The 26,781-nt window shown below is 44.5% G+C and overlaps 2 protein-coding genes across 3 annotated transcripts in view; one reads left to right on the forward strand and one right to left on the reverse strand.

The window, feature by feature from the left end:
• Window positions 1–112: 112 nt before the first annotated feature.
• The window catches only part of myo10 (myosin X), a 56,872-nt gene continuing 30,203 nt past the window's right edge, over window positions 113–26,781 (forward strand). The window contains exons 1-4 of one of the 2 annotated variants that reach the window (XM_058065500.1): window positions 113–217; window positions 1,247–1,433; window positions 7,074–7,152; window positions 24,690–24,788. Coding sequence is in view for 1 of the 2 variants with exons in the window: in XM_058065499.1 (XP_057921482.1) it covers window positions 12,854–12,874; window positions 24,690–24,788 (120 nt within the window). In the remaining variant the exon portion in view is untranslated. Of the gene's footprint in view, window positions 218–1,246; window positions 1,434–7,073; window positions 7,153–12,609; window positions 12,875–24,689; window positions 24,789–26,781 lie in introns of those variants that run through there. The other variant, XM_058065499.1, reaches the window with a different exon arrangement.
• On the reverse strand, window positions 1,906–10,066 carry basp1 (brain abundant, membrane attached signal protein 1). The gene is made up of 2 exons (XM_058065503.1): window positions 9,957–10,066; window positions 1,906–3,131 (listed from the first exon to the last, which is right to left on the reverse strand). Exon 2 carries the CDS (start codon window positions 3,113–3,115, stop codon window positions 2,558–2,560), a length of 558 nt encoding a protein of 185 aa, XP_057921486.1. The 5' UTR covers window positions 3,116–3,131; window positions 9,957–10,066; the 3' UTR covers window positions 1,906–2,557.

Consider the following 26,781-nt stretch of genomic DNA (forward strand, 5'->3'; position numbering starts at 1 on the left):
ACGACCTCCATCGACAAACACAATCTGGACCAGCAGGTGCCCCCCCCCCCCCCCCCCCCACGCGTTCCTCAGAAGTCCTCACGTGATTTGTCTGCGAGCCAAAAGAGGCGGAGTGTCTTCTGTCATCAGAAAGCAAGATGGCGTCAACGGCGACAATGTTCAGGCTGCATTTGTAAATAAGAATTTGTTCTGAAATTGCTTGCCTGGGTAAATAAAGGTAAGATTAAAAAAAATTCAACCATGGACATATATTGACGCCGCATCGAGTGCTGAGCTGTACGTCAACGTCGCCGCCATATTAGATGTCAAGACTGCGCTGTAAGTGAATAAAAGTAAATGTACTTACGTTCATAAAGCGCCTTTCTACAAATACATTAAAGTTAATTCCTCTCGTTTCTCAATGTTTGATCCCTAACTGTTTACCAAGTATATTAGTGCATGTGTGAATGTCTAAACGAGAGCCATTAACTTAATTATATTTGTAAAAAGGCACTTTCTGAAAGTAGGTACATTGGCTTGTATTCATCTACAGGTGGCCTTGACACATCCAATATGGCGGCGGTGTTGACATATGGCAGCAGTGGACAAACCCACTATCTGTGTCTATGGATTCAACAACGTCATCAGACTTTTACCCAATCACCATGTGTGAAGAATGTCAGCTGGTTTTTCACTTCTCCTGGTATTTGCCAACGACTCACTTTCACCATGCTGGGAAACGTGTGTGTGTGTCACTTCCCCCAGAGACGAGCGTCCTAAATTCACCATGAAACGTTGCCACACAAAGCTGCCGCCACACAAGCAGATTGCAGCTTGTCGCTAGGCAACAAGCCCCGGAGCCGGTCAGGTCGTTGTGGAACCAGAAAGTGCTCAAATGGGTCAACAGGGACAAAAGCTATTGCAGACACTATTGAAAATGATGCTAAAAGCTAACAGTGCACGCCCAAGATGAGACCATGTTTTCAACACAATGTCCACACGGCAGGACTGTTCTTCACAGACTGTTGGCCGAAGCAACAAGTGGCGCGACAAGGATCTTTCTAGCCATTCAGAAGCCTGAAGAAAGTCATCATAGGATGAGAGCGATACAGATTAGGGCGTTTAATAACTCTTTAATAAGTCATCTCTTTCTTGATGAAATGTCCCAAAAAGTCAGTCACTCACCGACAATAGATGCTGCAATGTAGACAACTGTATTCGTGTGTGTGTGTTCATATGGCCTCCCATGTTCTTGCCTCCATTCCAGCACATGAGAGCACCCCCACACATCATCCCTCCTGCACGCCGCCTGTTGCTAGGCGAGAGGCAGCACCACCGTCGCCGTAGCAACCAATCACCATCATGGAGAAGGCTCCCAGGCCAATGAAGCAGCTTGGCTGAGTGGGGAGTTTGTGATGCTCGGTGTGGTTCTGATGTGTCCAACATCCACAATGGTACGTGTGGCCCACGCCTACTTCAACATGGTGGCTGTTAGAGATGATGTGTATTTTATGCTGAAATTAAAATGTCATCAAGATATAAACATTTTTCACCCGAAATGAGCAAAAGTTGAGCCTTATGCTCCTTCGGTTCGGAAAGAAAAGACAATGCAGCTAACAGTGCTAACAAACGTGAACACATAATGATGCTAATCAGACAGCAAATGAACATGATTGGTTCATTTGATGTGTTAGTAGCTGTCAGCGAATGCAAGTTTTTCTCTGTGAGCAGTGAGAAGGTGAGGTATTCATTTATGCTGGAAGTCGATGACTGAAGGAAGCCGTGAGTATTTGAACATGTGAAGCTCTGTTTTTTATTTTTGAAGTTTACACACAACTTGAAAACTTTCCATTCCTTGTTTTCTCTTTTGGACGTGGAGCAAGCGCTGATGGGATGCAAATACGGTTGCCATAGAAACACAAACCATCATCATCAGCCTCATTTATTTTGGGGGGAACAAAACGACACGACCAGCACGGACATGCAAGGTGGTGACGTGGAGAAGATGGAGGAGGTGCGGCAGCAGTCCCCAGTTTGGACGCTCCTTCATGCATGAGCATGAGCAAGTGTCTCTAAACTTTTGACTGATACTGTACATGCACACGCATGTGGGGAGGTGCGAAGGATGGATGTTATGCGTCATGGATGGTTGTAGTAGAAGAATGAGAGGACATGCTAACATGGAGAGGATGATTGATCAGAGCTTGATCAATCAATACTTGATGTTTTCATTTACAGTACAGTACTTCTAAGAATTTATGCCGTCCTTCTAAGAAGTTCTGCTTTACTTCTAGGAAGTTGTGCCTGGTTTGAAAGAGAACAAAAAGTACTTCCTGCTTGTGTATCAACCAGTGATTTGTCATCTGGCGAGAGTGGGCGTGGCTAAGGGGTGATGACATGGGATGGTAATGATGCTGGTGTCAAAGGTCATCAAAGTGGAACATAAACAACAACGATAATAATAGTAGTCTACTGGGGGGAGAGGGGGGAGGGGTGCTCCAGGGTGGTCTTGATTATTATTGGTTGTTATTGTCCAAAGGGGGCGGGGCCTTGTAGTTGTGGTGTGGTCAACCGTCCGTTAATCTTGAGCTGCTACACTTTGATCCTTGCTGGGCGCCTCTGTGGCATTGGCCTCTTTGGGCGGAGCTTCGGGGGCTGCTGTTGAACTCGGGGTCTCCTTGGCCGGGGCTGCCGGGGCTTTGGGGTCCGGGGACACGGCGAGGGCCGCCTCAGCTTTGGGGGCAACCTCAACTTTGGGGGCCTCAGTCTTTTTGGCATCGGCCTCCTCTTTGCCACCCTCCTTAGTGGTTGGGGGCGGCTCCTTGGGGGTGGCCGGAGTCTCTTCGGCCTTGGCGGGCTCGGCGCTTTTGGTGCCGTCCGTTTTGGGCTCAGCATTGGTGGCGGGCTTCTCCGGCTCCTTGGTGGCGTTCTTCTCCTCCTTGGCAGCCGCATCATTGGCCGCCGTGTCGTTGGCTGTCTCCTTGGAATCGGTGGAGGCGGCGGCGGCTTCGTCTTTGCTGTCTTTCAGCGTCTGGTTGTCCTCAGGACTTGCCCCCTCTGCCTTGGTGTCCTTGTCTTTGGTCTTGTCATCGTTGACGTTGTAGCCCTTCTTCTTCTTGCTCAGTTTACCTCCCATGACGGACCTGTGGCGTCTGCACGCAAACACACAAACACACAAACAAGATGATTGACAGGATAAACATGCAATGTCCCATCTGTCAATGGACTTTCACTGAAATCCCAACTCTGAAGTGAAAGAAGAGCAGAAGATGAGGACTGATAACTGGTTCAGTGCGGCCCGTACGAGTCAGGCCGCTGTCCCAGCCACAGTGTCACACGCACTACACAATGGCCGCCTGTGTGACACACAAACACTGCAAGTTGTCAACTACCAGGAGCATTCTGTGGGTAACCACTACACTCAACCTGTGTGTGTGTGTTAATGTGAAGTGTCCTAATGTGTAATGTTTGTGTCATGTCACATGACTCATACTGTGACATCAAGCCCTGCCCACTTTGGCGCTGAGTGCCGGACAGTTGGTCCAACAGGGAGAGGACTCAGTGGGATTCTGGGATGGGGTCCAAGAGACAAAAGTTGGCATGAAAGCGTCAAAATGGAGGCTGGCGAGGAGAGCGGAGACATTGCGAAAGAAGCGTCACTTCCGCACGCTGCCAGCTGGCGCCGTCAAAGCGAACGAGGACAAATGTGGCGGGAAAACTGGAGCATAAAAATCCCACACTGGACTACAAGATGAGGAAGATGATGAAGAGGAGATGGAGGTGTGCATGCTGGGACGGGCATAACGAGCTGCCGGATAAATAATTGCTTTGTAATGACATGAAACTGTTCAGTAGTTAGGAAGACCTATCCAGGAAGTCACATGACCTCATGTGTCTGGACAGGAAGTGAACTCAACGGCATCCAGGATCTAATGTCCTTCAACTGACTTAAGAACCTTCTGGTTGCCTCTGGATGGACGCTGTTGTACTGTAAAGGACATTTCCCGTCGTCTATTTCCAAGATTGCCAACCGAGAAGCTCCTCTCTCATTGGTTGGTGTTGTCAAGATGGCGTGACAATGGCGGCGGTGGCCATTTTGAGCTAAGCAGCAACTAACCAAGACAACATGGTAGACGTTCGCTTCTACTATGGTGGCTGTGGTTTAAAAGAGACTTGGGACAATTGTCTTCAACTCAATCACATCGACTGACATGAATAACTCACACACGCCGCCATCTTAGTGCTGCCTCACGCACACGCTGTTAACGCGGCACTCAAGTGCTGTCAAGACGTCTTTCAGATTTCAATGGAATCTCCTCTTCATCTCTTCTCTGCACACGCGGACACACACACACCAGACAAACAATATATGACATCAATAGCAACACGTAACAATTAAACGCCCGTAAACGCCCGTACAAAAATACAATCACCAAATGTTAGTACAGTGATTGAATATGCTAATACATATATGCAGTGTTACTCACAGGACGGCAGTGTATTTGTGGCGGTGGTGGGTAGGTGGGGGTGGGGTTCGTAACTTTCAGCCATGATGCATTTGCAAAAATGAATGAAGAAACATGAACATCAAAGCAAACATGTTTGCAACCAAAAACCAACTTTGCTGGATCTTTTGGAGCAATATGTGCTTTCATGTCATGTCTTGTCACATTTCTGAAAAAGATCTTGCAAGATTAAAGCGGGATAAGATTTCTGGTTCAGAAAAAAAATGTCTTGTGGGCCCTCAGCCTGGAACAATGATAAATATACAATACTTTTATTACATAAAAGAAAATGAGGTGGAACATTTTGCCTGAAGATGTTGACATGAGCATGCGTGTCTCTCTTCCTTGTCTGTCACCTCCAAACACGCATGAAGAGTGTTCAGCACCTTGGCGTGGTTGTTCCATAGAACAACGGCATGAACGGAATGAGCCCTTTTGTCAGACACTAGCATACATTAACATACACACAGAGTGTGGAAGTCTGAGACGTTGTAGGAAATAGCTTAGTAGATTGCATTTTATATTTTTTTCACTGTACTTTTCTTAAAATTAATGTTAAAATCCCATCTCATCTCTTTCTTTTCGACCCAATCGCATGTGTTGCCTCTTGGAATTTGGGAGGAAAACAGAGTAGCCAAAAAAATGAGTGCATGGGAGAACATGCAAACTCCACATAGAGATGCCCAACAGAGATTTGACCTCCGATTTTTTGACTGTGTGGCCAACATGCTAACGCTATGTGCTAACCATGTGTGTTTTTGTTCATCAGTAGACAACAGAAGACACCTCGCCGTATCCATTGAGACATGACAACAGATGCTGACGTTTGTGTGGTTACCACAGTTAGCACGCTTGTGTTGTCAGCTGTGTTTGTATGGGACGACAGCTTTGTCCGCTGGCTTTAATGACACATATGAACATATGAACAATACAAACGTGAAAAGGAAACACGAAAAAACACGGACACCACATGATGTCGAAATTTAAAGAACAAATAATTCCCTTTTACTGACTAAGATGTCAGATTAAAGTGATTTATGTCAGCTGAGTTCTGAGTCCAAACCAACATCAATGAAAGCGCTTCAAATGTGTGTTGGGCTAAGTCTAATTCCTGGTCCAAACATGGGGTCAGCACATTTCATTGAAATGTGGAGAATGGATGTGTGACAATGGAGAATGTGGATGTGTGTGAATGTGGAGAGATGATCACAGAACATTCTCATCCTCATGTCTTCATCATGTGCTGCAATAGCATATTAATTAATTTATCTACTTCTTGTTTGGTGGCATCATCAAAGCTTTTTCAACTAGTAAAAAAACGAGTAAAAAAACTATAAAGATGGCCAACTCTTGAAAAAGTGTAATGAGGTTTATCCTAGCATAACATAACTAACATCATTGCCATGGCCTCAGTCGGCCTTAAACGGACCTGTCGGCACCGAGTCCAAACAAGTCGTCTCCGGCACGCCGCAGGAGCGTCCGCTGTCCCGCCACATCAGTAGTGCTGTGTGAGGGTGGGAAGCCAGACGACGAGACAGTTCGGCGGCGCTGAACTCCAGATAACCCCAAAAGATGGCAGGGAGGGGGGCTCAGTGACACACTTCCTACTGTAGAGCAGCGCCGACCCGCTGACGACCGCCACAACTTTTCATGTGCTAACACTGCAGATTTCTCGAATTAATTATCCCCAATCAATTTGTGTTCTATTGGATCCTTTCTGAACTTCATCATTTATTTGACTTTTATGTTCTTTTCATGTTTAACACGCTACCTTGTTTGGGCCTGATCAATGTCCTCCTCTCCTCCACAGATGCTTTACTACCGGTAGTAGTAAGCATCTGGATGGATGGATGGATGGATGGGTGAATGGATGGGTGGGTAGATGGGTGGGTGGATGGATGGATGGGTGGGTGGGTAGATGGATGGGTGGATGGATGGAGGATGGATTGGTGGGTGGGGGGTGGATGGAGGATGGATTGGTGGGTGGGTGGATCGATGGAGGATGGGTGGGTTGGATGGATGGGTGGAGGGTGGGTGGGTGTTTGGATAGACGATGGATTGGTGGGTGGATGGATGGATGGACGATGGGTGGGTGGGTTGGATGGATGGAGGTTGGGTGGGTGGGTGGATGGATGGAGGATGGGTGGGTTGGATGGGTGATGGGTGGATGGATGGATAGATGGATGGATGGAGGGTGGTTGGATGGATGGGTGGGTGGTTGGATGGATGGGGGATGGATGGATGATGGATGGGTGGGTGGGTGTTTAGGTGGATGGATGGATGGACGGTTAGAGGTAGTAGTAAGAGTGCCACCTGCTGACATGCACATGACAGTCAGTCAGGCAGGGCTTTGGCATGACAACTTAGCAATGCTATGCCAACAAGATCAAGATGGCCGCCACACATGCTTCTAAGTGGGCGGACTTCCAGTATGGTGTGTGTATGTGTGTGCTGGAACATTCCGTCAGTTAATGGTTGACTGGATCAATGCTGAGAAGGTAAACAATGGCTGACGTTTCACAGCTGCATTTATCTTCTCTAAAATCTCATTCTTCCTTTTTTTCATCTTCCACATCCATGTCCACAAAGATGTGACATATGGCGTTCACAGTCAGAGTGTGCTGTTCCACAGACGTCCTGTGCGGCAGCAGATGATCCAACCAAGAAGGTAATTTTATGTTTTTACTACAATCTTTTTATGCATGTTTGCCTGAGCTGTAATGTCAACACTCCTGTAGTTACACTTCTGACCAATATAATGGGGGGGCAAAACGAATCCTTCAATCTTTCATTTTCTACCGCTTTCATTTTCTCATCCTCTGGGGGTGCTGGAGCCTATCCTGGCTGTCTTGGGGCGAGAGGCGGGGTCCACCCTGGACTGGTGGCCAGCCAATCACAGGGCACATATAGACAAACAACCATTCACACTCACATTCATACCTACGGACAATTTGGAGTGGCCAATTAACCTAGCATGTTTTTGGAATGTGGGAGGAAACCGGAGTACCCGGAGAAAACCCACGCATGCACGGGGAGAACATGCAAACTCCACACAGAGATGGCTGAGGGTGGAATCGAACTCTGGGGCTTGCCTAACTTGGCCTAACCACTTGTCAACCATGCAGCCTGCAAAACGAATGTGTTTATCATAAAGCATGAGAAAACATTTTATTTATTTATTGTATTATCCTCATGAAACAGGAAGTTAAACACGCAGACTTCCTCAGATGGCATGTGAGTGTTTCTCAAAGATGTAAACATTAAGTGTTCAACAGCTTCCGTGAGATAATGAGGTGCAATAAAGCAACTTCCTGTCCAAGCTATCTACTTCCTGTTCAAAGTCCTCCATGCTGGAGATGTTGACATTTGTAAGTTACATCACACGGGCCATGACTCTACTGGTTTATGCATCTGTGAAACATTTATCATGCGTATTTCAGTTGTTTATAACTCTCCTTCTCCTTCTGGATGGTTCCATGGTGGCGCTGCTCCTCCGTGGTGGCGCTACTGCTCCATGGTGGCGCATATTTATAAAATCCCCAAACAGTTAAAATGACATAGGTTAGGTTGAGTTGAATTATGGCCGCTTTCAGACGTGCGCTGCACCGTGTTCCGGAGGTGGTACTTGTTACCGAATAAATGCATGATGCACAAAAGACTTATTTGCTAAATAATGCAACTATGGAACTAAACTGTCAACGTGGATCTCTGCTATGTATGAGGTGTTATGAAACGGAACGGCTGATCGGGTGATGGCGGTGCTTGAATTGAGCTGAGCCACATGTAATGAGCATCAGTAGAACATCTACATGGTTTGATCTGACAAATCTTAAGTAAAGTTGATCAAATGTTGGATTATTACAGCTTCTGCTTAGATCAAGTGTTTAACTCTAACATGTCACTCACTGACGCTGTGAACTCCAAAGTCGGTTGGGTTGCCAGATGTGCGTGTCCAATAATGCCTCCCGCCTTCTACTTCCATATTCCATATCACCTTATTGTAATAAAGCTGCCCTGTTCTCATGATAGAGCTTTTCTCCAAATGACAAATCTTGTCAGGTTTTAATCTCAAATACTGAATTATTTACTATGTTTCAGTTTTTACACGTTTGACTTTTGTAATCAGGTAAACTGAGGTATATTACCATATGTTAGCATAACCATTATACTGTAGTAATGAACTGTCACTAGTACATCAACTGAAGTATGTCCATTACCATGTTTTAGTGTTTTAATGAAATGTTTCCATGTCTATGTTGAAATAATATTCTTATAATATTATGTAAGTATGTACTAAGTATAATGTAAGTATGTATGTAAGTATGTATATATAATTTTTTCAATAGTGGTGGTGACTCAACCTGCCCATACTCACGCACACGCTGCATGATTGTTCATTAAGATGGATGCTGTGTGAAAACTATCATGTTCATCACATGGCTTGTGGTAGTAACCTTTGACCCCTGGCCAGACACCACACACACACACACACACACCCACACACACGACTGTCATGCGAACACGTCTTGCGGGATGAATTCATGAAGAAAGTGAGAGCCAATCACGTGACTCCAGTGCTGCTGTTGCCATGGTGATCTTACAGGGTGGTGGGGGGGGGCGGTGACGCTGCTAACCAACCTGTTGGCAGAATGTAGCGTTTCTAAACTGCTCATAGCTGACATTGATTGAATTGATTATAGGCTTTAATTAGTCTTCATTTAGAGGGCAGACTATTATCGATGTGTTTTGATTGACAGCCGAGCTGACAAAGCACCATCAAGACAGTCTTGAGTACATTTGTACATACTGATGACGTTTACATGCAATAAAACACGCCCCCCATATCGCTGTCCCCCGCCTGACACGCAAGGTGGCAGCTCTCCCATCCACACCCTGAGCTAAGTGCGCATGCGCTCCCCGGCAAACAAAGGAGGACCATGGAGGCTAATAAAGTTTGATTGTTGCTCCAACAACGACACAACATGGACCATTATGACGTCAACGTCGCCCACAAGGATGGGGGCGTGGGAGGGGTCCATCCTCCCCTACCAAGAAATTCACCAATTAAAGCCCCCTCCTGCCCTCGGTGCAGCAGACAAGAAAATTAATTAGTTCTGAATGAATGAATTGATCATTTGTCCCGTCATGACATTATGAGAATGTTCACAACAGTATCGCGTCAATAGCAGAGCGTGCGTGTGAAGCGCGTGTCAGTCCACGCTGTACACACCCCTTTTTGATGCTCGTGCACGTTCCCTCGTCTGGAAAGATGAAAATAAAGAAAAAGCGCAAAAATGAACGTGCACGATGTTACTCGTCGTTCTTTTGCACCCACGCGCCTTTTGTCTGCTGTGCACGCGGCTTCCGTGCGTGTGCATGACACAAAAAGACTAGAAAGGCACCAAACACGTGAAGAAGAAGAATAAAACGAAGAAGATGTAGAAGAAGACAAAAATCCCGGCGTGCACTCACCTAGTTCACGGAACTTGTCGGCTGGCTGCTCCTCCGCTGCGTGCACGGCGGCTTGTGCGTGATGCCAGGCGAGGCGCGCGATACACCGCCTGCGCGTGCGCAACAGGAGCGGGCGCGTGAAGACACACAATCACATGGACGCGCTTTTATGTCTGACAGAAACATTAGTCGATCATATTTGTTGTTATTTGTGTCAATATGTGCATCCCGTGTTTGCACATATTGCCACGGACACTTCTACAGCTTTAAGAAAATAAACATTAGAAAAACAACAACAATACTATGTCATTATTTTTCTGATTATATCTATCTAATTGTAGAATTGCACAGCTCCTCCTCCATATTGGTCTCAATTTGATGCCTCTGTGCGCCCCCTGCCGGTCACTATGTGCGCCACCACGGAGCGTCTACATGAAAGCATCTTAATGTAGTGCAGCGGTCTGTACGCTAGGTGGCAGCATTGTCAAAACGTTTCTGCCACAGTAGAAGCAGAAGACAAGCTGTTTTCGGCTAACCTGAGGTTAGAAAGGACTGGAAAATATATGTAACGTCTGTTAATCACTAATGACCGGATGAACGTGTTTGTTAGCTAACGTTAGCAGCTCGCATCTATTGATGGACTTGTTTTTTTTAGCTTAGCATGCTTACTAACATCCTAAATCCTGCCGATGAGGAGAGGTTATGTAGTCAAACCAACATTTAGCATCCACGCTCACAGTGAGCCAACAAGAACAATAATGCACAGTAGCACTTTGTTTTGATGATACATGCTCAGAAAGAAGCTATTTTTGCTGTTACTGTCTGCTGGCATCAGGGCCAAATGGTGCAGTGCCTCAGCCCATCCAGCACGTGGTGCACCTGCACAAATGTGATTTTTCAATCAAGTAAAACAGTTTGGGGTTTTTTTTTACACCAAAACATGGTTGTTTACTTTTTTATGTCCGCTGCATGTTGCCAAAACAAACTAATTCCAGGACTTGGCTTGATCTCAGAAACACTTTGCAGGAGTCCAGCTTCTGGTATCTTCAATCTTTAAACTACAAAACAGCCACAGGAAATGTTTGTTTCCCTCTTCCTGTTTTGGTTCCATTGTAATTTTGGACATGCTAGCAACCAATAAAATGACAACATAAGCCCAGAGCAAATGTTTGAACATCAACCTATGGCTACTTGGCATGTATCTAATGACATTGCGTGGAGTGAGTACGGTAGTGTGACAAAGTAGCTCATAATGAGGATGCTAACAGATCAGTAGCCAAATGTACTTAGTACTAGTCATGTTTTTTCAAGCTTCTGATTGGACAAAATGTATGTGTTTATGTGTGTGTTTATATGTGGACGTGTGTTGTCAGAACTATCTGTGTTAGTGTGGAGTTGGACCAGTCCTACTTGGACTTTGTTGGTCAAAGGTCAGGTGATGGTTACAATCTTTTACTCTCCTGGTGGTCTGCAGCAGGGGGCACTACACCCAGAAGACATGGGCCCCACAGGGGTCAAATATGAAATAGCTGTATGTATTTATTAATAAAGAACTGTGTGCAGACATCCACTGAGGCGTTAAGGTCAGTGAGTAGCCGACATTTTGTTGTCTTAGTCCAGTGGTTCTCACAGCCTCTTGCATGTTTGTCACACTTACGTATTTCAGATCAGCAAACTAAATTTAATATTAGTCTGAAGAAAAACAAAATGGAGACTTTGGGGTGGCCACAAAGTCTTGACCTGAATCTTATTGAGATGCTGTGGCATGACCTTTACAAGGTGGTTCATGTTGGAAAACAACAATTGTGCAAAGATGAGTGTGCCAAAATCCCTCCACAGTGCTGTAAAAGACTCATTGCAAGTTATCACAAATTGCAAATTGCAGTTGTTGCTGCTCAGGGTGGCCCGACCAGTTATTTTCACACAGGGCCGTGTAGGTTTGGATTTTTATAATAATAAAAAGTTGAATGCGGTTTCATTTAAAAACTGCATTTTGTGTTCAGCTGTGTTGTTTAATGACTAATATTTTCATTAGTTTGATGATCTGTGACAAACGTGCAAAAAAATAAGAAATCAGGGAGAGAGAAATATTTTTTCACACAACTGTATATTCACATTTCATTGTAAGCATTTCTTAAGATGGTCCTTTGACAGTGACATCAATATTTCGATTTCGAAAAGCTAAATTAAATCATAATCCATTTTTCACAATTCCCACCAACATAGTACTGTATATAGTCTGCAGTATTGGTGGTATGTGTAACTTTGATCCAAATCTTATCTTATAACTGCTAAAAATGATAATTTCATTGATAAAAGAAAACCGACCCACTGAAATGCAAGATATATAACAATAAGCTAGTCTCTTTAAAAATAAGAGGTACTCAAAATCCGGCCGCCCTCAAAGAGCCACAAATGCCGTCTCTAATTTAAACATCAGCGCTGTGGTCCAAATGTGTTCTTCTGAACACAGAAGAAATCAAATCTAATTCTTTTCTCACGGACGTCTAAGAGTTCAAAGAGACAAGGTCACGTGACTCGTCACCGTGCCGCCAGCCTGTTGGAATAAATTCACAAGCCGGCAGGGGGCGCCAGAGAGGCGCCCGGCGGGGCCAAGACGAATAGGCTTTGGTGGGCGGAGCTTCACTCTTATTGTCCGCCGGTTGAACGGAGTGACTTTTCCAAAGTTTGTCTACTCTGTGCTGCCAGTGGGACCTGCTCGACCACCGGGTACGAACCGGCAGGCGGACGCGCGGTGGGAGTACACGCAGGACGTTACTGGAGGAGGCAGGAACATTGAAAAGAAATCATTGTGAAAGTTTATATGGTGCATTGTTCTTTCATCGTACTGAGGATCCAGCACTCGAGGAATGACACAGGAGTGGGATCATCCTGGTGGATTAAGATAAACTGGCAAAATGGAGAACTTCTTCACGGAGGTAAGAAGCTGCTCGGCTTCTTCTGCGTTTAGTGTGCATCTGTGACGTCATTTTGTTTTCAGCTTAGAGTTGATAGACTGCAACGCATTCTAATGATAAAACATGGATGGAGTGCTCGGAATGAATGAATGTTAAGCGTCATATCAGAGGAGGCATCGCTCATGCACGCGTACGTGCACAGTCTGGATGGCGTCCCAGTGGAGCTCAGGCATTTCCTCCTCCTCCAAGAGGAAGACTTGGTGTTCACTCATTTTCAACTTCTTTTATTGGCATTTTCTTGACTCAGCTGAGACCAAAAAACCTTGGTCTAGTTTGGTCTAGCTGGTTTTAGGACTCGCTTCCAAATCTGGACCAAAAACACATGAAGTCATGATACGAGGTGATGTGTGACTACTAGCTTCAGAGCTGATCTCCGTGCTTGTTTCAGAACTGGAAATAAAACTCCAAACAAAGTCTTGAAACTATCATAGTTTTGGACTGGATCAATCAGGACATGCTTGGGAGCTGGCCTAAAGGTTTAGGACTGACTTCAGAGAAATTGTTGTTTTTTCATCCAAGTAGTTGACTAATTGGAAAAATAATCTGTGATCCGTCGACTATCAAAAGTTTGTGGCCGCCCTACTTGCTTCAGAGTTGGTTTTGGGACTTCTTTTTAGTGTTGGAAGACAACTTTGGACCTTGGGACAAGCTGTAGCACTGGGCTGGCTCAATCAGCAATACTCTCTAAAATGGGTGAAAGTTTTTGGACCGACTTAAGAAGAGAAACAGAATTGCGAGCATCTCCAGGACTCGACCAGCGGTAGAGACCATGTAGTCCAGGCAGCGTTGAGCTCCATGTTAAATATTTTTCCAGCGTTGTGACGAGGCCATCAAACCGGTTCTTGTCCTCAGGTGTAACGGTTGAACTGAGCGACAGTTAGAAGCGTTCCCTCTTCCTGGTTGGTGTTGAAAGCCAGCCAGGTTTTCAGCCAGAGGTCAAAGTTTACATGAGTGAGCACGAGGTTCTGTGCAAACACTGGCCTCGTCTCCCCCAGCAGCGGCGTGGGACTGTTTCTGTGCTCTTGTCTCAAATATCATCTCAGATGTGCCAGCTAATCGCCGTGGAAACAAAGGGGCCAGACTGGAGGCGTTGGACAGGAAGCTGAGATGACGCCCGGGTCCTAGGTGGCGCTAACAAGACCCTATCAGGCCTTCAAGTCTATACTACAGCTTCTTTTTAAATCTAGACCAGTATCAACTCTGTTGTGACATCTGCCTCATGTGCTATGCCCTTATTTGCTCCACTTCCACTTCCTGGTGTTTTCTCCACTGAGGCTACAGACAAATCTGAGATGGAAAACAAAAGTGAGAAGTTTATAGTCCACAAACATCTTCAAATGTCTACTCATTGTCATTTTTGTATTTTTAATGGCACCACCTGCTGGTATGGAGGCTTCTTGGCTCGACTTGAAGTTTAAGGTGTGTTATTCCGCAGCTCTTGTGATGTCATCAGAGACTGTTGTCATGGAAATGACAATTCAGTCAACACATTAATGCTGTATAGTTGATGCTACATGTTGGCTCATCCATTATAGTAGGACAGTCTGTGTCACACTGCTTGTTACACATCTCATATGCACCTTGTCCGCCACACAATAAGAAGCTGTAGCAGGAGGGATCAGTGTTGCCAACTTATTAACATTTCTATTTCCCTCCAATCGGTAGCAACAGCTTGGATATGAAGAAGACAGAAGTTGCTGAATTACATGCGGAGGGAAATGGCGACAATAAGACAGGCAGCTTACACTGGCACAGTTTGTCTGGCTAGGGATCTGTTGCAATCAAACGGTAGGGGTGAGGTTGATGCTGTTGTTCGTCTATAAATAGTTAATGCATGCATACACACACACACACACACACATACACATCTATAGTTTACACACACATCTGTAAATGGAGTTATTTTGTCATCAAAATCTTTTTTTCCTGTGCTGTTTTTGTTGTTTTGTAGAAGTAAACAACTGTTCAAATGTTTGAGGTGTCACTGAAAGAAAAATATGGACGTCAGTCACCATTGTGCTGCAGAACATTTCATTTTTATGTCGTTTATGTTGTCCTAAAACTTAATATTCTGTGGGTCTTGAAAGTTCAGCAAAAATGCCCCAAAACTATTAGCATGGAGCTGTGTTTTCTACATACGGCTGGCAGTCAATGAGCTAAAGAACACGGCAATAGGTATTCTATTGGTGGCCTCATAGCACATATTAACATAACATAACATAACATAACAGTGGTGCATCCTGACCGCTGAACAATGAGCAAAATCTTCATTCTTGATGAAAACCAAAGGCAAAAATGTGGGCAAACAACAAGAGACTTGAACATGAAAGCAATATTGGTCTTCTCAACGAGCAGCGGGTGTCACTGTATCACCCCCCCCCCCCCCCCCCATGTGAAGCACTCAAAAAAGAAGCAACTTTTTCATTCAGAAGTCATTTCTTCTTCAGTTCAATGACAACAGCCTGCTTGGAGATAGTCTTAGTCTCTTGTGTGTGTGTGTGTGTGTATACGCATGTTTTGACAGACGAGCCCATTGGATGTTTGCAGGTTGGGCTGATATTTGAAAATTTGAGAGCCAATCGTGTGCAGACGTCCCTCAGGTGTGTACATGTGTGTGCGTGTGTTTGTTCGCATGTCACAGCATGTCAACAACCAGCTTATTCGGCGTCATAGCAACATGGCGAAGTGATGTAAGAGATCGAGAGATACTTCCACATGTACATGGTTTCATGTTATTGTCAGTCTGAGTTCAGTCAGGCCGCATGTTTTTGTGGCGATGCACCATCATCACTGAGCTAAGGCGTGACCTTTGACTGTGGGCGGGGCTTCACTGCTGTGCGGGCTGGTTCGATGGCGTGTGTAAGTTGACACCTGCCAGCTAGCAGGCTGGGAGGAATTCAAAGAGCTTGCAGAAGAGCAGAGAACAACTGTGAATTTTTACAATTCCCCACTGCTCTCCTCCAGTTGACCAATTGTGCGACATCACATCTCCAACTTCCTGTCGCCCCCCACCCCCGGTTTTGCTGCTTGCTTTAATAAGTTGGTCGTCTAATGGGCCCTGCTCAGTCCCACTCATTCAAGTAACGCTTGCTGAAGGAAACCGCAAGCTGGCACTTGGCCAGAACTGCTCCAAATGACTTTCACAGACCTCGGCTAGCTGCGTGTCTGCCAGCAGTCCGTCAGGGAATCAAACAGTGCGTCGCTACCGTCGTCTCCAACTTTTGTTTTCACTTCTTCCTCCAGCTGCAGACTGCGCGCAACAACTTTTATGTTGGAACTTGACATTCTGAAGTTCGTCTTTGGCATCAGATGAAGACCTCCTTTGACCTCTGGCCTGTCCAGCAGAGATCCTAATGAGCACACGCCAAAAACACACACGCCTAAGGCCTGTTTGCAAACATCTGAGCATCTATCTGATGGACGCCACTCCCTGAAAGCCACAACACAACAACCCTAAAGTAACCACAACAAATATCCATTAGCGCCAGTTAGCTTGTTATCCATCCAACTGCCTTGTGAGTGTACACTAAGTTGCTGACTCACGAAGACACTATTGATTTTCCTCGTTGGGAGCATCCATTAAGACTTCATCAAGGTGACTTTTTTTATAATATCAAATGTTCGTGTTGATTCTGATGCCGCGTTAAAAGTTTTTTTATGAGGCAGGAAGCAATTAGTCAAGGGACGCGGTACTACTATTAGGACCTGTTTGAAGTCTTCTGGCTACATTAGCTTAGCCTGTTAGCTTCCATGTTAGCTACGTAGACTGTTGTGTTTTGCTGTTTGTGGTTCTGATCCACTGTGTGCTCTTGATATTTATCTACCATTACTACCATTTTATTTGCATTGTTAGCTGCACTTAACCGCAATTAGCTTGAATCATTAACTTGATCACTGTAAATATTCGTGTTAACGAACGTATTCCAGCGAGGGTCACATCCAGAAAAAGGAATTATGTTAGTTTTTCCCAGAGGACTGCAATCTATCTGTAGCATTGGGTTGCCAATTATGTAATTGTCTAATTTGGGGACCTATTAAGCTTTTTTCACTTTTCTGACCTATAAATGTTGTTTGAATGTTGGATTCTTGTCAAATGATGCCAAAGTTTCAGATAATGAGATTTGCGCATTTGGAAGTGAACCGTAAAAAAGTAGGGATGGCTCTGAACGCTCGGTTTCTGATCATTTTTGGCTCCCTGTGACGTCACAAGGAGAAGCAGCGCACTCTTGTCGGGGAAGGTGCATTCATGTGGGACACACTATGCCGCTGTGAGTCCACGGAGGTGGGGAGAAGCACGGCTTTGCCCAGGAGAACCCACCCGCTCTCGCCGGAAAAGCTCATTAATGTCGGGCACACGATGCCTGCACTCGGTAAACGTGACCATGTTACCCTCTTAGTTCATACACGGTAAGTCATGAGCTACCAGTAGCTCCTAACCACTTAACCACAATCATTTGCTTTCCAAAGGCTTCATTAATTTATCAACTCCTATACCCACAAAATTAAAAGTGGGTTCCGTAGTCTGGAAGTACGGTACTTTTTTTAAACACAGATAGTCCCACAGAAAACGTGTAATGACCACATTTTCACTAACTATTTTATTAATTAAGATTGTCAGCACTCGATAAACACGGACCTACGGGTTTATTGAGTATTGACTTACATAGTAAGTTGGGGGTCTCCAACCAGTAGCTCATGAGCTACCAGTGGCTCCTAACCACTTTTCAAGTAGCTCTCCAAAGTGTCCAAAGTGTATTCATTTATTACCAGCTCCTATACAGACAGAATTAGAAAGTGGGATTCGGCAGTCGTCCGGAAGTCCTCTGATACGGAGTGTGACCAATCACAGTGGAGTGGGCGTGCTTGGAGGCGGGCCGTGGGTTCAATAAATTAAAACAGAAATCCAAGGAAATCCAGCTAGGATTAGGCGCAGTTTCTGGAAGATCTAGAACATTTGCCAAAATGAGCATAACAGGTCCCGATTAAGTTTTTATCCGTAAACACTGAGCTTTTGAAAAACCTCAGCCAGACACTGTGTGTGGACAGTCATAAGAAATGTGAGACATTCTCTCATGTGTTTAAACCTTATTGAACAACAGAATATGAAGTTATTATATGGGTATTGGTTTCATTTTGTGGCGCACTCAAAGAACAAAAAAAATCATACTGTCTGCTGACTTTCAAGCTAATGTGTTACTTTATTTTGTGGTAGCTTTCTCGAGCTTCTGATTGGATAGCCAGCTAATGTGTTTTTTATGTGGTGCATATGAGGTGTTTAAAGAAGACGTAGATGCCATGGTGCCAAGCGACATAGAAGACAGTCCCATTCTAATGAGCAAGGGGGACTAGGTAGCGCCAAATTTTTTAAAAAGTTGTTTTTTAAGACTGAAGAGTCTTTGTGTTAGTGTGGACAAGAAAGACACACTTGTTATGTCCTTTCTTATCCGTTTCCATCTTGTAGAGGTTTACCACAGCTGGACAACACATGGCAGCAGCTGGCTGCCAAAACACGCACACACACACACAACGCACAACACACACACACACACAACACAGAGGCAGAGAAAGTAGGTCAGTTTCTGGCTTTGCTCGTTAAAGAGCTCATTAGTTGACCACTTGGGTCACAGTCGGGTCATGTCATTGAGGACGCCTGAGCAGAAGAAGACGATTGACAAACTACTTGAATGTCAGGACAGGATGATGGCTGCCATACCTCCTGCCACCAGCGGTGGCGCTAATCAAAGAAAGCCGCTTCTGTCCAAAGTCCTCTTAATCATCTTTAGAAATAGAGGTGCAAAGTAGACGTGCAGTGCTCAGTGTAGACGTTGGACAAGCTGCCTGTCCCTTTTCAGGACAAAGAGACCCCCACCATTACCCCCCCCCCCCCCCTCCTTTACACAGCATTCCATTATGAGAATGGCCGACAAAACTTTTTTTTGCATTGCTTTGTGTGGATGTTGTATGTTTATGTGAAAGGGGACAAAACAAGGAAGCTGGCCAACGAATGTCCGTCACATCAGAGAAGACAAAAAGACACAAAGGGCGAAGCTTATTTTCATTGTTTGTATCATGCCGTCGCTACACTTGTATGACCTCACGACCTGGCCAACGCACACTCATCACTTCATGATGCAGACAATGCTCATGTGGCACTTACCACGGTCACATGACAGCCATCCAACATGGCCGCTGCCCGATTCAAAATAACACAGGAAGTTGGGCGCCAGGCAGGAAGAGTCCATTTTGCTTCAAAGCGTCGAAAGTTCGTTTGAACATGTTCACTTTTCTTGCCTGCAAGATTTTCCACAAGATTTGTTTGTCTTTCATACGAGGGCTTCCATCTTCCATCATCATACTTTGCTGTTTCACGTGGTCCTTTGGAAGCAGAAAAAAGTTGGGGAAAATGTCTTGTAGAAGAACAAATGTCTTGCCCGCGTCGTTGAGCCTTCATCAGCGAGCCAAAGAAAATGGGGGGAAAAAAATCTACAAAAATTGGAGCTCTTCTACTTTATTGCCCGTGAAAGTTTTCCTTGTCCACGGTCCGGCACTGGAACGGTACTGGAACGTGGCCTGGTGGTTCGGAATCTCCGTGTTAGAGAAAACTACCATAACTACCATTTTGAAGCCAATTAACAATTCTAAAAACGTTATAGGGTTTCCACATTTAACCGATGGTAGTGGCCTGCCCCTACAAAATAAAAGCTGCCACACGTAAAAAAATAACTTGAAAACCATGTTGAGTAACATATTGTATAAATGTATAAACTATATAGCTTATTATTTAGGTACATATTGACAACAGTTAGTTTGAAAACAATTCAAAATATCATAACAATGTTTCACTATGCTTTATTTTGAAAAACATGCATCAGAATTACCTGTCTGCCATTTTGGCACTTGCTCATGTTGGGGGACTGTGCTTCACTAGCGTCTTGTGTCTTTATTATACCATGCTAATAAAAAATATTGTGTGTATCAATTGATGACAGCTTGTCCCTCATGAAGGCTATACAGTACATGCCAACGTGTGTGATCGCTCGTGTTTCAGTCTCATTGGACTTTCTGCCATCTTTGAACCATTTGTACTGTCTCACTCGCAGTAGAGATATATATATATATATATATATATATATATATACACATTGCCAAATGCTTCCGGAAGCTGCAACGGAGCTGCACCGGATTCAATGTGAGGCCTGAGTTAGTAGCATGTTAGCTTTATGCATCATGTTCAAACATGATGAATACATTTTATGAATGTTTGTAGATGTCCCTCAACTTGCATAAAATTGTAAATCTTGTATGTGTGTATATATATATATATGTGTGTGTGTGTGTGTGTGTGTGTGTGTGTGTGTGTGTGTGTGTATGTGTGTATATATATATATATATGTGTGTGTGTATGTATGTATGTATGTATGTATGTATGTATGTATGTATGTGTGTATGTATGTATATATGTGTGTATGTATATATGTGTGTATAAATGTATATATGCATATGTATATGTATATAAATGTATGTGTATATGCATGTGTATATATGTATGTATATGTGTGTGTGTATATGTACGTATGTATGTGTGTATATATATATATGTGTGTGTGTGTGTGTGTGCGTATATTCATTCATTCATTTTCTACCACTTTTTCCTCACGAGGGTCGCGGGGGTGCTGGAGCCTATCCCAGCTGTCTTCAGGCGAGAGGCGGGGTACACCCTGGACTGGTGGCCAAGCCAATCACAGGACACATATAGACAAACAACCATTCACACTCACATTCATACCTATGGACAATTTGAAGTTGCCAATTAGCCTAGCATGTTTTTGGAATGTGGGAGGAAACCGGAGTACCTGGAGAAAACCCACGCATGCACGGGGAGAACATGCAAACTCCACACAGAGACGGCCGAGGGTGGAATTGAACCCTGGTCTTGTGTGTGTGTATATGCGTGTGTAAATATACACACGCCCTTTAATGACCTACAAGGTGATTACGTTGCTTCATCCCAACATGTTTCATCTGCTGTAATATCGTGATGAATATGATGGTGGTGGTCCAAGCCCAAGTCCAAGTTATATCACTTTGCGAAGCTTTCATGTTATGTTTTTTTTTGGTGAAGCTTGAAGTGCTCCTAAACATTTGAAGACTTTGGTCAAATGTTTTTTTTCCGTTTGAAAATACCACCTGCACTCTGACTCCACCTCGGTCTGATCAGCTTGCTCTGCAGGTGGACATTTATTTCTGTCAGCAAGCATTGACTAAGCTCTGTGGGTGAAATAAACGGCTATGCGACACATGAATCATACGTTACAATGAATTGATAATGAATTTTATTGTCAACACGTTTTTTTAATTTTTATCGATTTTATTGTTGTTGCATACAGTTTCATCCTTTCATCCACACAGAAGCGGCATTCTGGGTGCTGTGTCCAGCTTGTCGTTTACGTGTGGACAAGCAAATCTGCTACTTTTTAAAAACTATGACATCACCGAGACGTCATCATCCAGAAGTGACCAGAAGCCAACAGCATTTTTCAGTATTTGGACTGGCATGACTTGTGGCCACTTTGATTACGTACAGGCGAGTCTTGGGAAGCGGACGACAGACATCTTTGTTCGTTTCACATGGTTCTGTCTGGGTCACCTCGGTGTGCTTTGTGTGTTACATCGTTTTCACCCAATGAGCCGTTTCCATCTGGAAATATTTAGCGACCGGGCACAGTGGGGATGTAAATGTACGCAAATACTTTGCTTCCTTCTCCTTTTGGACATGTGGAAGTGTGAATTGATCTACATGTGTTTCATTGTACGTAGCTTGTAGGCATGTTCAAATAAAATAAGACTGTTACCATTCCCCGCTTCCCCATCTGTTGATGACCTCACCTTTCACCCCTGCTTTGTGAATAATTGACACACAGCAGGTGTTTAGCGTTGTTATCATACACGCTTGCTAATTATTAACCAGGCAGGAAGCTAATTAATACTAATGATAAGAGGATGTATGGAAGTTCACATAGTTCAGGGGTTTCCACACTTTTTCCAGCGAGATTTGCAACCACACTCAAGTTAATGTCCAATGGCGACTACTGAACATGCTTGGTTTTGCATGCAACATCCAGTATTGACAGTACACTGCATTTTGCCATACTTCAGTGTGAACTTGTACTTACTTATACACTTAAAACTGTATGCAAGTGCAGCAGTTGAGATATAGCCAACCGCTTTTTGAGCACGTCAGCACTTTCCTCTGGAAAAATGACCCTGTTTGAACTGAAAAACTACACACACACACACACATACACACAAACACACACACACACATCATCATCAGTGAGCTGAGTGTACAGTCTAAATATAAAAGGACCACAAAGCTTGTGTTAAAGTGGTCATGGTGAAAGAAGGCGTAGCACCAGCAGCAGAAAAGGAAGCTTGTTGATCCAGCAGAAAGTTCTGGAAGGATCTTTGTGTGTGTTGCACATGGGGGTGGGGGGGATATAGTGCAAATCGCAGATGCGCAACGTAACCTACAACATACATATTGTGGTTGTGGGAGCTTGTGTGAAACACATCCGCCTCCGCAGTGCCCCCCCCCCCCCCCCCCCCCCGAATGTCTTGAACATGTGTTGACTTTTCATTTGATGTAAATATCTGTTGAATATGTAAATATGTATCTACTGTTGGGCTCACTATTTATTTTTGGGCCAGTTGTCGAGGCTATTTGTCATCTTGCTTTTGTGTTTTTCTTGGTTTTCGTTGTCAAACATGACAACTCCTTTTTATGACTCATCACTGTGTGTTTGTGTGTGTGTGTGTGTGTGTGTGTGTGTGTGTGTGTGTTTGAGATTTTGTGTGTGTTTTTCCCAGACTGTTGAGTCATTTGCTGTGTGTCATTTAAATTTCATGAGCTGGTTTGTTGTTGAATGGTTCACTTCTTTTGTCATCTGTTTGGCTACTGAAGCTAAAATGTTGGACTCATTTGGTTGTGTTTTTATTTTGAAATGCTTCTGGCTGCGCGTTGGCAAGATGAGAACCATGCACTCGCACACACTATTGAGTTGAATGGGACATTAGCCACGGTCGTTAGAAAGTTAATCATCAAACGGGCCAATCAGGCGAGTGACTTCGTCTGGCCAATAAAAAGTGGTGTGGAAATGGAACCGTGGTCCCGGAGATCGACGCACATTGTTGGTGTTTTGCAAATTTGATGTTATGATATGTGACCCAATACAGCAGAAGAGGTTGGGTGTCAAAGGTCACGGCTGCGCTGCATTGAACGTTAAAGCGAAGTAGAAGAAAAAGGATTGATGTTCTGCAAAAGAACCAAGCAGCTCTTGTTGATTCCAGCTGGACCGCCGCTGCAGACGAGGTCATAGTTCATCCGAAGAAGCAGACTTGAGCGTTGTGCTGCCAGCTGAGTGCTGCAGACAACGACGACGACGACAACAAAACGCTTCCTGTTGGTGGCGGGCAGGGCACCGCTCACAAAACACAAGAGAGCGTTTGTGACCACTGAAGAGGAAGCCAAACGGCTCCTCGTTCTCGACTCCCTCATCTGCCAGCTCTCCCGATGGCGGGGAGCATCACCAAGCAGGGGACAACCACAGCGAATGTCTACTGAACCCGCCAGAACCTTCTCATTGGCTTTAAGTCATGACCCGTTTCTTTTAATCAATACAAGGTTGTGTACTTGTATACTTGCGTACTTGCGTACTTACACTTAGACGCAAGTACAGCAAAATACAATTCCCTGTCAGTACCCAGATGTTTGACTCAAAATTCTCAAAATGGTGAGTGTGCCGTGATGGACACTTCACACCCTCAGTGGTCACCATCGTTGCTACGTAGCGAGGGGGGGGGGTAATTTGAGTGGTTGCAATTCACCTCTTCAAGGGAGAGAAGCATTAAGAGTATGACAGTAATGGAACTGGGACTGCACTGTGCTGTCAAAATTCACACAGTCAGGAATTAACTATACTATGCACTGTGTACATTCATGTGTACATGGTATGGTTCTTGAAGTATGTGTACGTTCATGTGTACATTCATGTATACATGGTATGGTTCTTGAAGTATGTGATTTGAGACGCAGCCATTTACTTTTCATAAATAATCTTCCAAGACACACATTCTTGAACTAGGACTTTACGTTTTAGAGCCTGGACTGGAGAAAGAGAATAAGCTGCCCTCTGGGGGGGGGGGGGGGGGTACATGCTGGAGACAAAGAATGAGGGTGCGTGCATGTGTGTGTGTGTTTGGAGGTCTAGAAAGTATGCCAGCGGGAGGAGGCAGGGAGCCCCAACCCCCACCCCCACCCGAACATCTTCTCTTGTTGCAGCTCTTCTCGCTCGTGCACATCAGGAATGTGCATGTGGTCGCACGCGCCATCTTTGTGTGCACGTGACAATGCCACACTTCCTTTGTGTGCATGAGGTTCTCTTCTTTATGCTACCAAGCCCCACCCCCTCCCCTTGACTTTTTTCCCCAAACAACACACTTCTTTTCCCAGGAGGACTGGTGAAACTGTGTGTGTGTGCAAGCGTGCACGTGTGTGTGTATGTGTGTACTAAGCAACAAAATGTCCTCCATCCTCACCGTGTCTGTCAGGCGGATGGTTAGTGGGTCAAAGGTCCCTCATACATTGAGCAGATGTTCCATTTTTTATATATTTAGAAAATAAAGGTTTTGGTTCTGATCCAAATATGAATTATCCACATTGACCATGAAAGTGTATTTGTAGTCTCTGCTGGTGTTTGACCTTCTTCTTTGTCCACAGGGCGAGCGTGTATGGCTGCACGAGGACAAGCAGTACCTTCCCAGCACCGTGTCCTCCTGTTCAGGCGGCGTGGTCGTCTTTGCCACAGACTACGGCCAGGTGAGGACCCTTTTTGGATCAGGCTCATCCTTCAGTCTTAAGCTAGTTTGTCTTTGACTGAAAAGGACGGTCACAGACAGTGTTTTGCCAGACACATCACAGCACACGTTCCACTTGATTCGCATGTTGCCAAAACAACCAGGCGAAGACCAGGTGAAGACCCAAACTTGGGAAGACCCAGGAACAAGTTGTCGCTCAGATCATAAAAACACACAGGATGAGAACCTGTCATTTTAGGGCGTCAAGCGTTGACCGGGTGTCCTGGCGACATGCTGGCATCTTTTGAAGGTTCGACTCCAACCAGCAAGTTCGGTTATCACGTCGTCAGGCCATGTTAGAACACACACTTCTCAAACACCCTGTGTCATGCAGTCGCGCCTCTGTGACACTATTGAGGGTTTTTTCATGCTAATATGGTCATATGGTCTGCTATGTTGGAGGTGAAAGTCCTGCCAGTATTGTTGCTGTTTCACTTACTCCAACTGTGTCCTGTTTACCTACCAACAGTTCAGCCAGACGTCAGCCATGACAGTCGTCAAGTTTATTTCCTGCACCTCTGTTTTTGTATAATTCTGTTTTTCACCAGAATTTTGCTTCAGTTTTTAAACACTGGCTCTGTTTTCGTACAGTATTGCACATAACAAACCAGTCTGTTTTCCCGGTACCGTGTTGTTGCATCAAACCAAGCGCCCTGCAAGTCACCCATTTACTACACACACACACGCTGTTTCATGAGGCCTGGAAGCAACAAGCTGTTACCCCAAGAGGTAACCTGTGAACGTTATTATTCTTGTCGTTTTGTCAACAAGTTGGAATTCTGATGATGCAAACAAACTTTATTGACTGAGGTGACCCAGAACACTGACTCAGCGCACCAGATTGTCCTCAGATTTGAACCTAATTAAGTTTCTAAGCGCTTCAGTTGTCTGCACTGAGAAAACAAAGCTGGGGGGCCTCCACGCTAAGCCTAGTGACAGATGCTAACAGGACTAAATCTGTGTGAAACAAAGCCATTAGACAAGTAGCTATGTCAGGGATGGGGTGCTTCTTTGTAACCCGGATCAACCCAAATGAACGTTGTTGCTTTCACTGAGACGGATCAAGAAAGGGAATGTCTGCTCCTGCAATGAAACTAGCCACATGGGAAGCTAATGTTATTTGATCACGGCAAAGCTATGGATAGATACATAAATGGATACATTACAATTTTTTGAATTAGAGAAGGCAATTGTGGACTGTTCAGGTCATGTGACCAGCAGACAGGTAAAGGTGGTGTTTACAGCGTGTTGTCTACACAGGATGTACCTGTTTCAAAGTTAACAAAAGTTTTTATATGACTGCAATAAATGTGTCATTAAAATGACCATACAGCCTTAACTCATTGGCTGCCAAAGACATTTATAGATGTCTTTTCAAAAAGCAACATTGACTGCCACGTTGACCTATTTTTTTTCACTGTCACTACAGATCAAAGTCTTATTTATCTTGTGTGTGTGTTTCAGACTTGTAGGCAATTTGTAGGTATTTCTGTCTCAGTAGGGGGCAGCAACTCTGTTTTCCAAAAATACAGGCGTCTTGCACTGACACAGAGTTTGTCTGGTTGTGGACATCGGGGTGACGTTGTTGTTGCTGTTGTTGTTCATGTATAAATACCTGTAGTTTGTGTGCACACACACACACACACACACACACACAAATAAAATAGATGATTATTTTGTGTTATGTTCTAAATCGGTGACGTAAAGATGTTTGAGGTGTCAATAAAACCAAAAACATGGACGTCAGTCACCATTCTGCTTGAATGTGCTTCTCTGCAAAAAAAGCTAATTTTCTCAGGTTTTTGGTCAAAATCAGGTGTTTTCCCTGAACCCACCCTAAGTTCTAGTGTCGATATATAAAGACCCAAAAAGGCTAGAAACTCTTGTCTGTTTTTGAACGTGAAATATCAGCCAAAAATGTTGCTGAAGCTAGAACAAGTGCGCTCTCACCAAGA

Source organism: Doryrhamphus excisus, chromosome 1 (assembly GCF_030265055.1).
Source record: "Doryrhamphus excisus isolate RoL2022-K1 chromosome 1, RoL_Dexc_1.0, whole genome shotgun sequence".
Taxonomy (NCBI): Eukaryota; Metazoa; Chordata; class Actinopteri; order Syngnathiformes; family Syngnathidae; genus Doryrhamphus; species Doryrhamphus excisus.

Excerpts from the sequence above, each read along its gene's own strand:
- basp1 (XM_058065503.1), bottom strand. The coding sequence starts at position 3,115 with ATGGGAGGTAAACTGAGCAAGAAGAAGAAGGGCTACAACGTCAACGAT.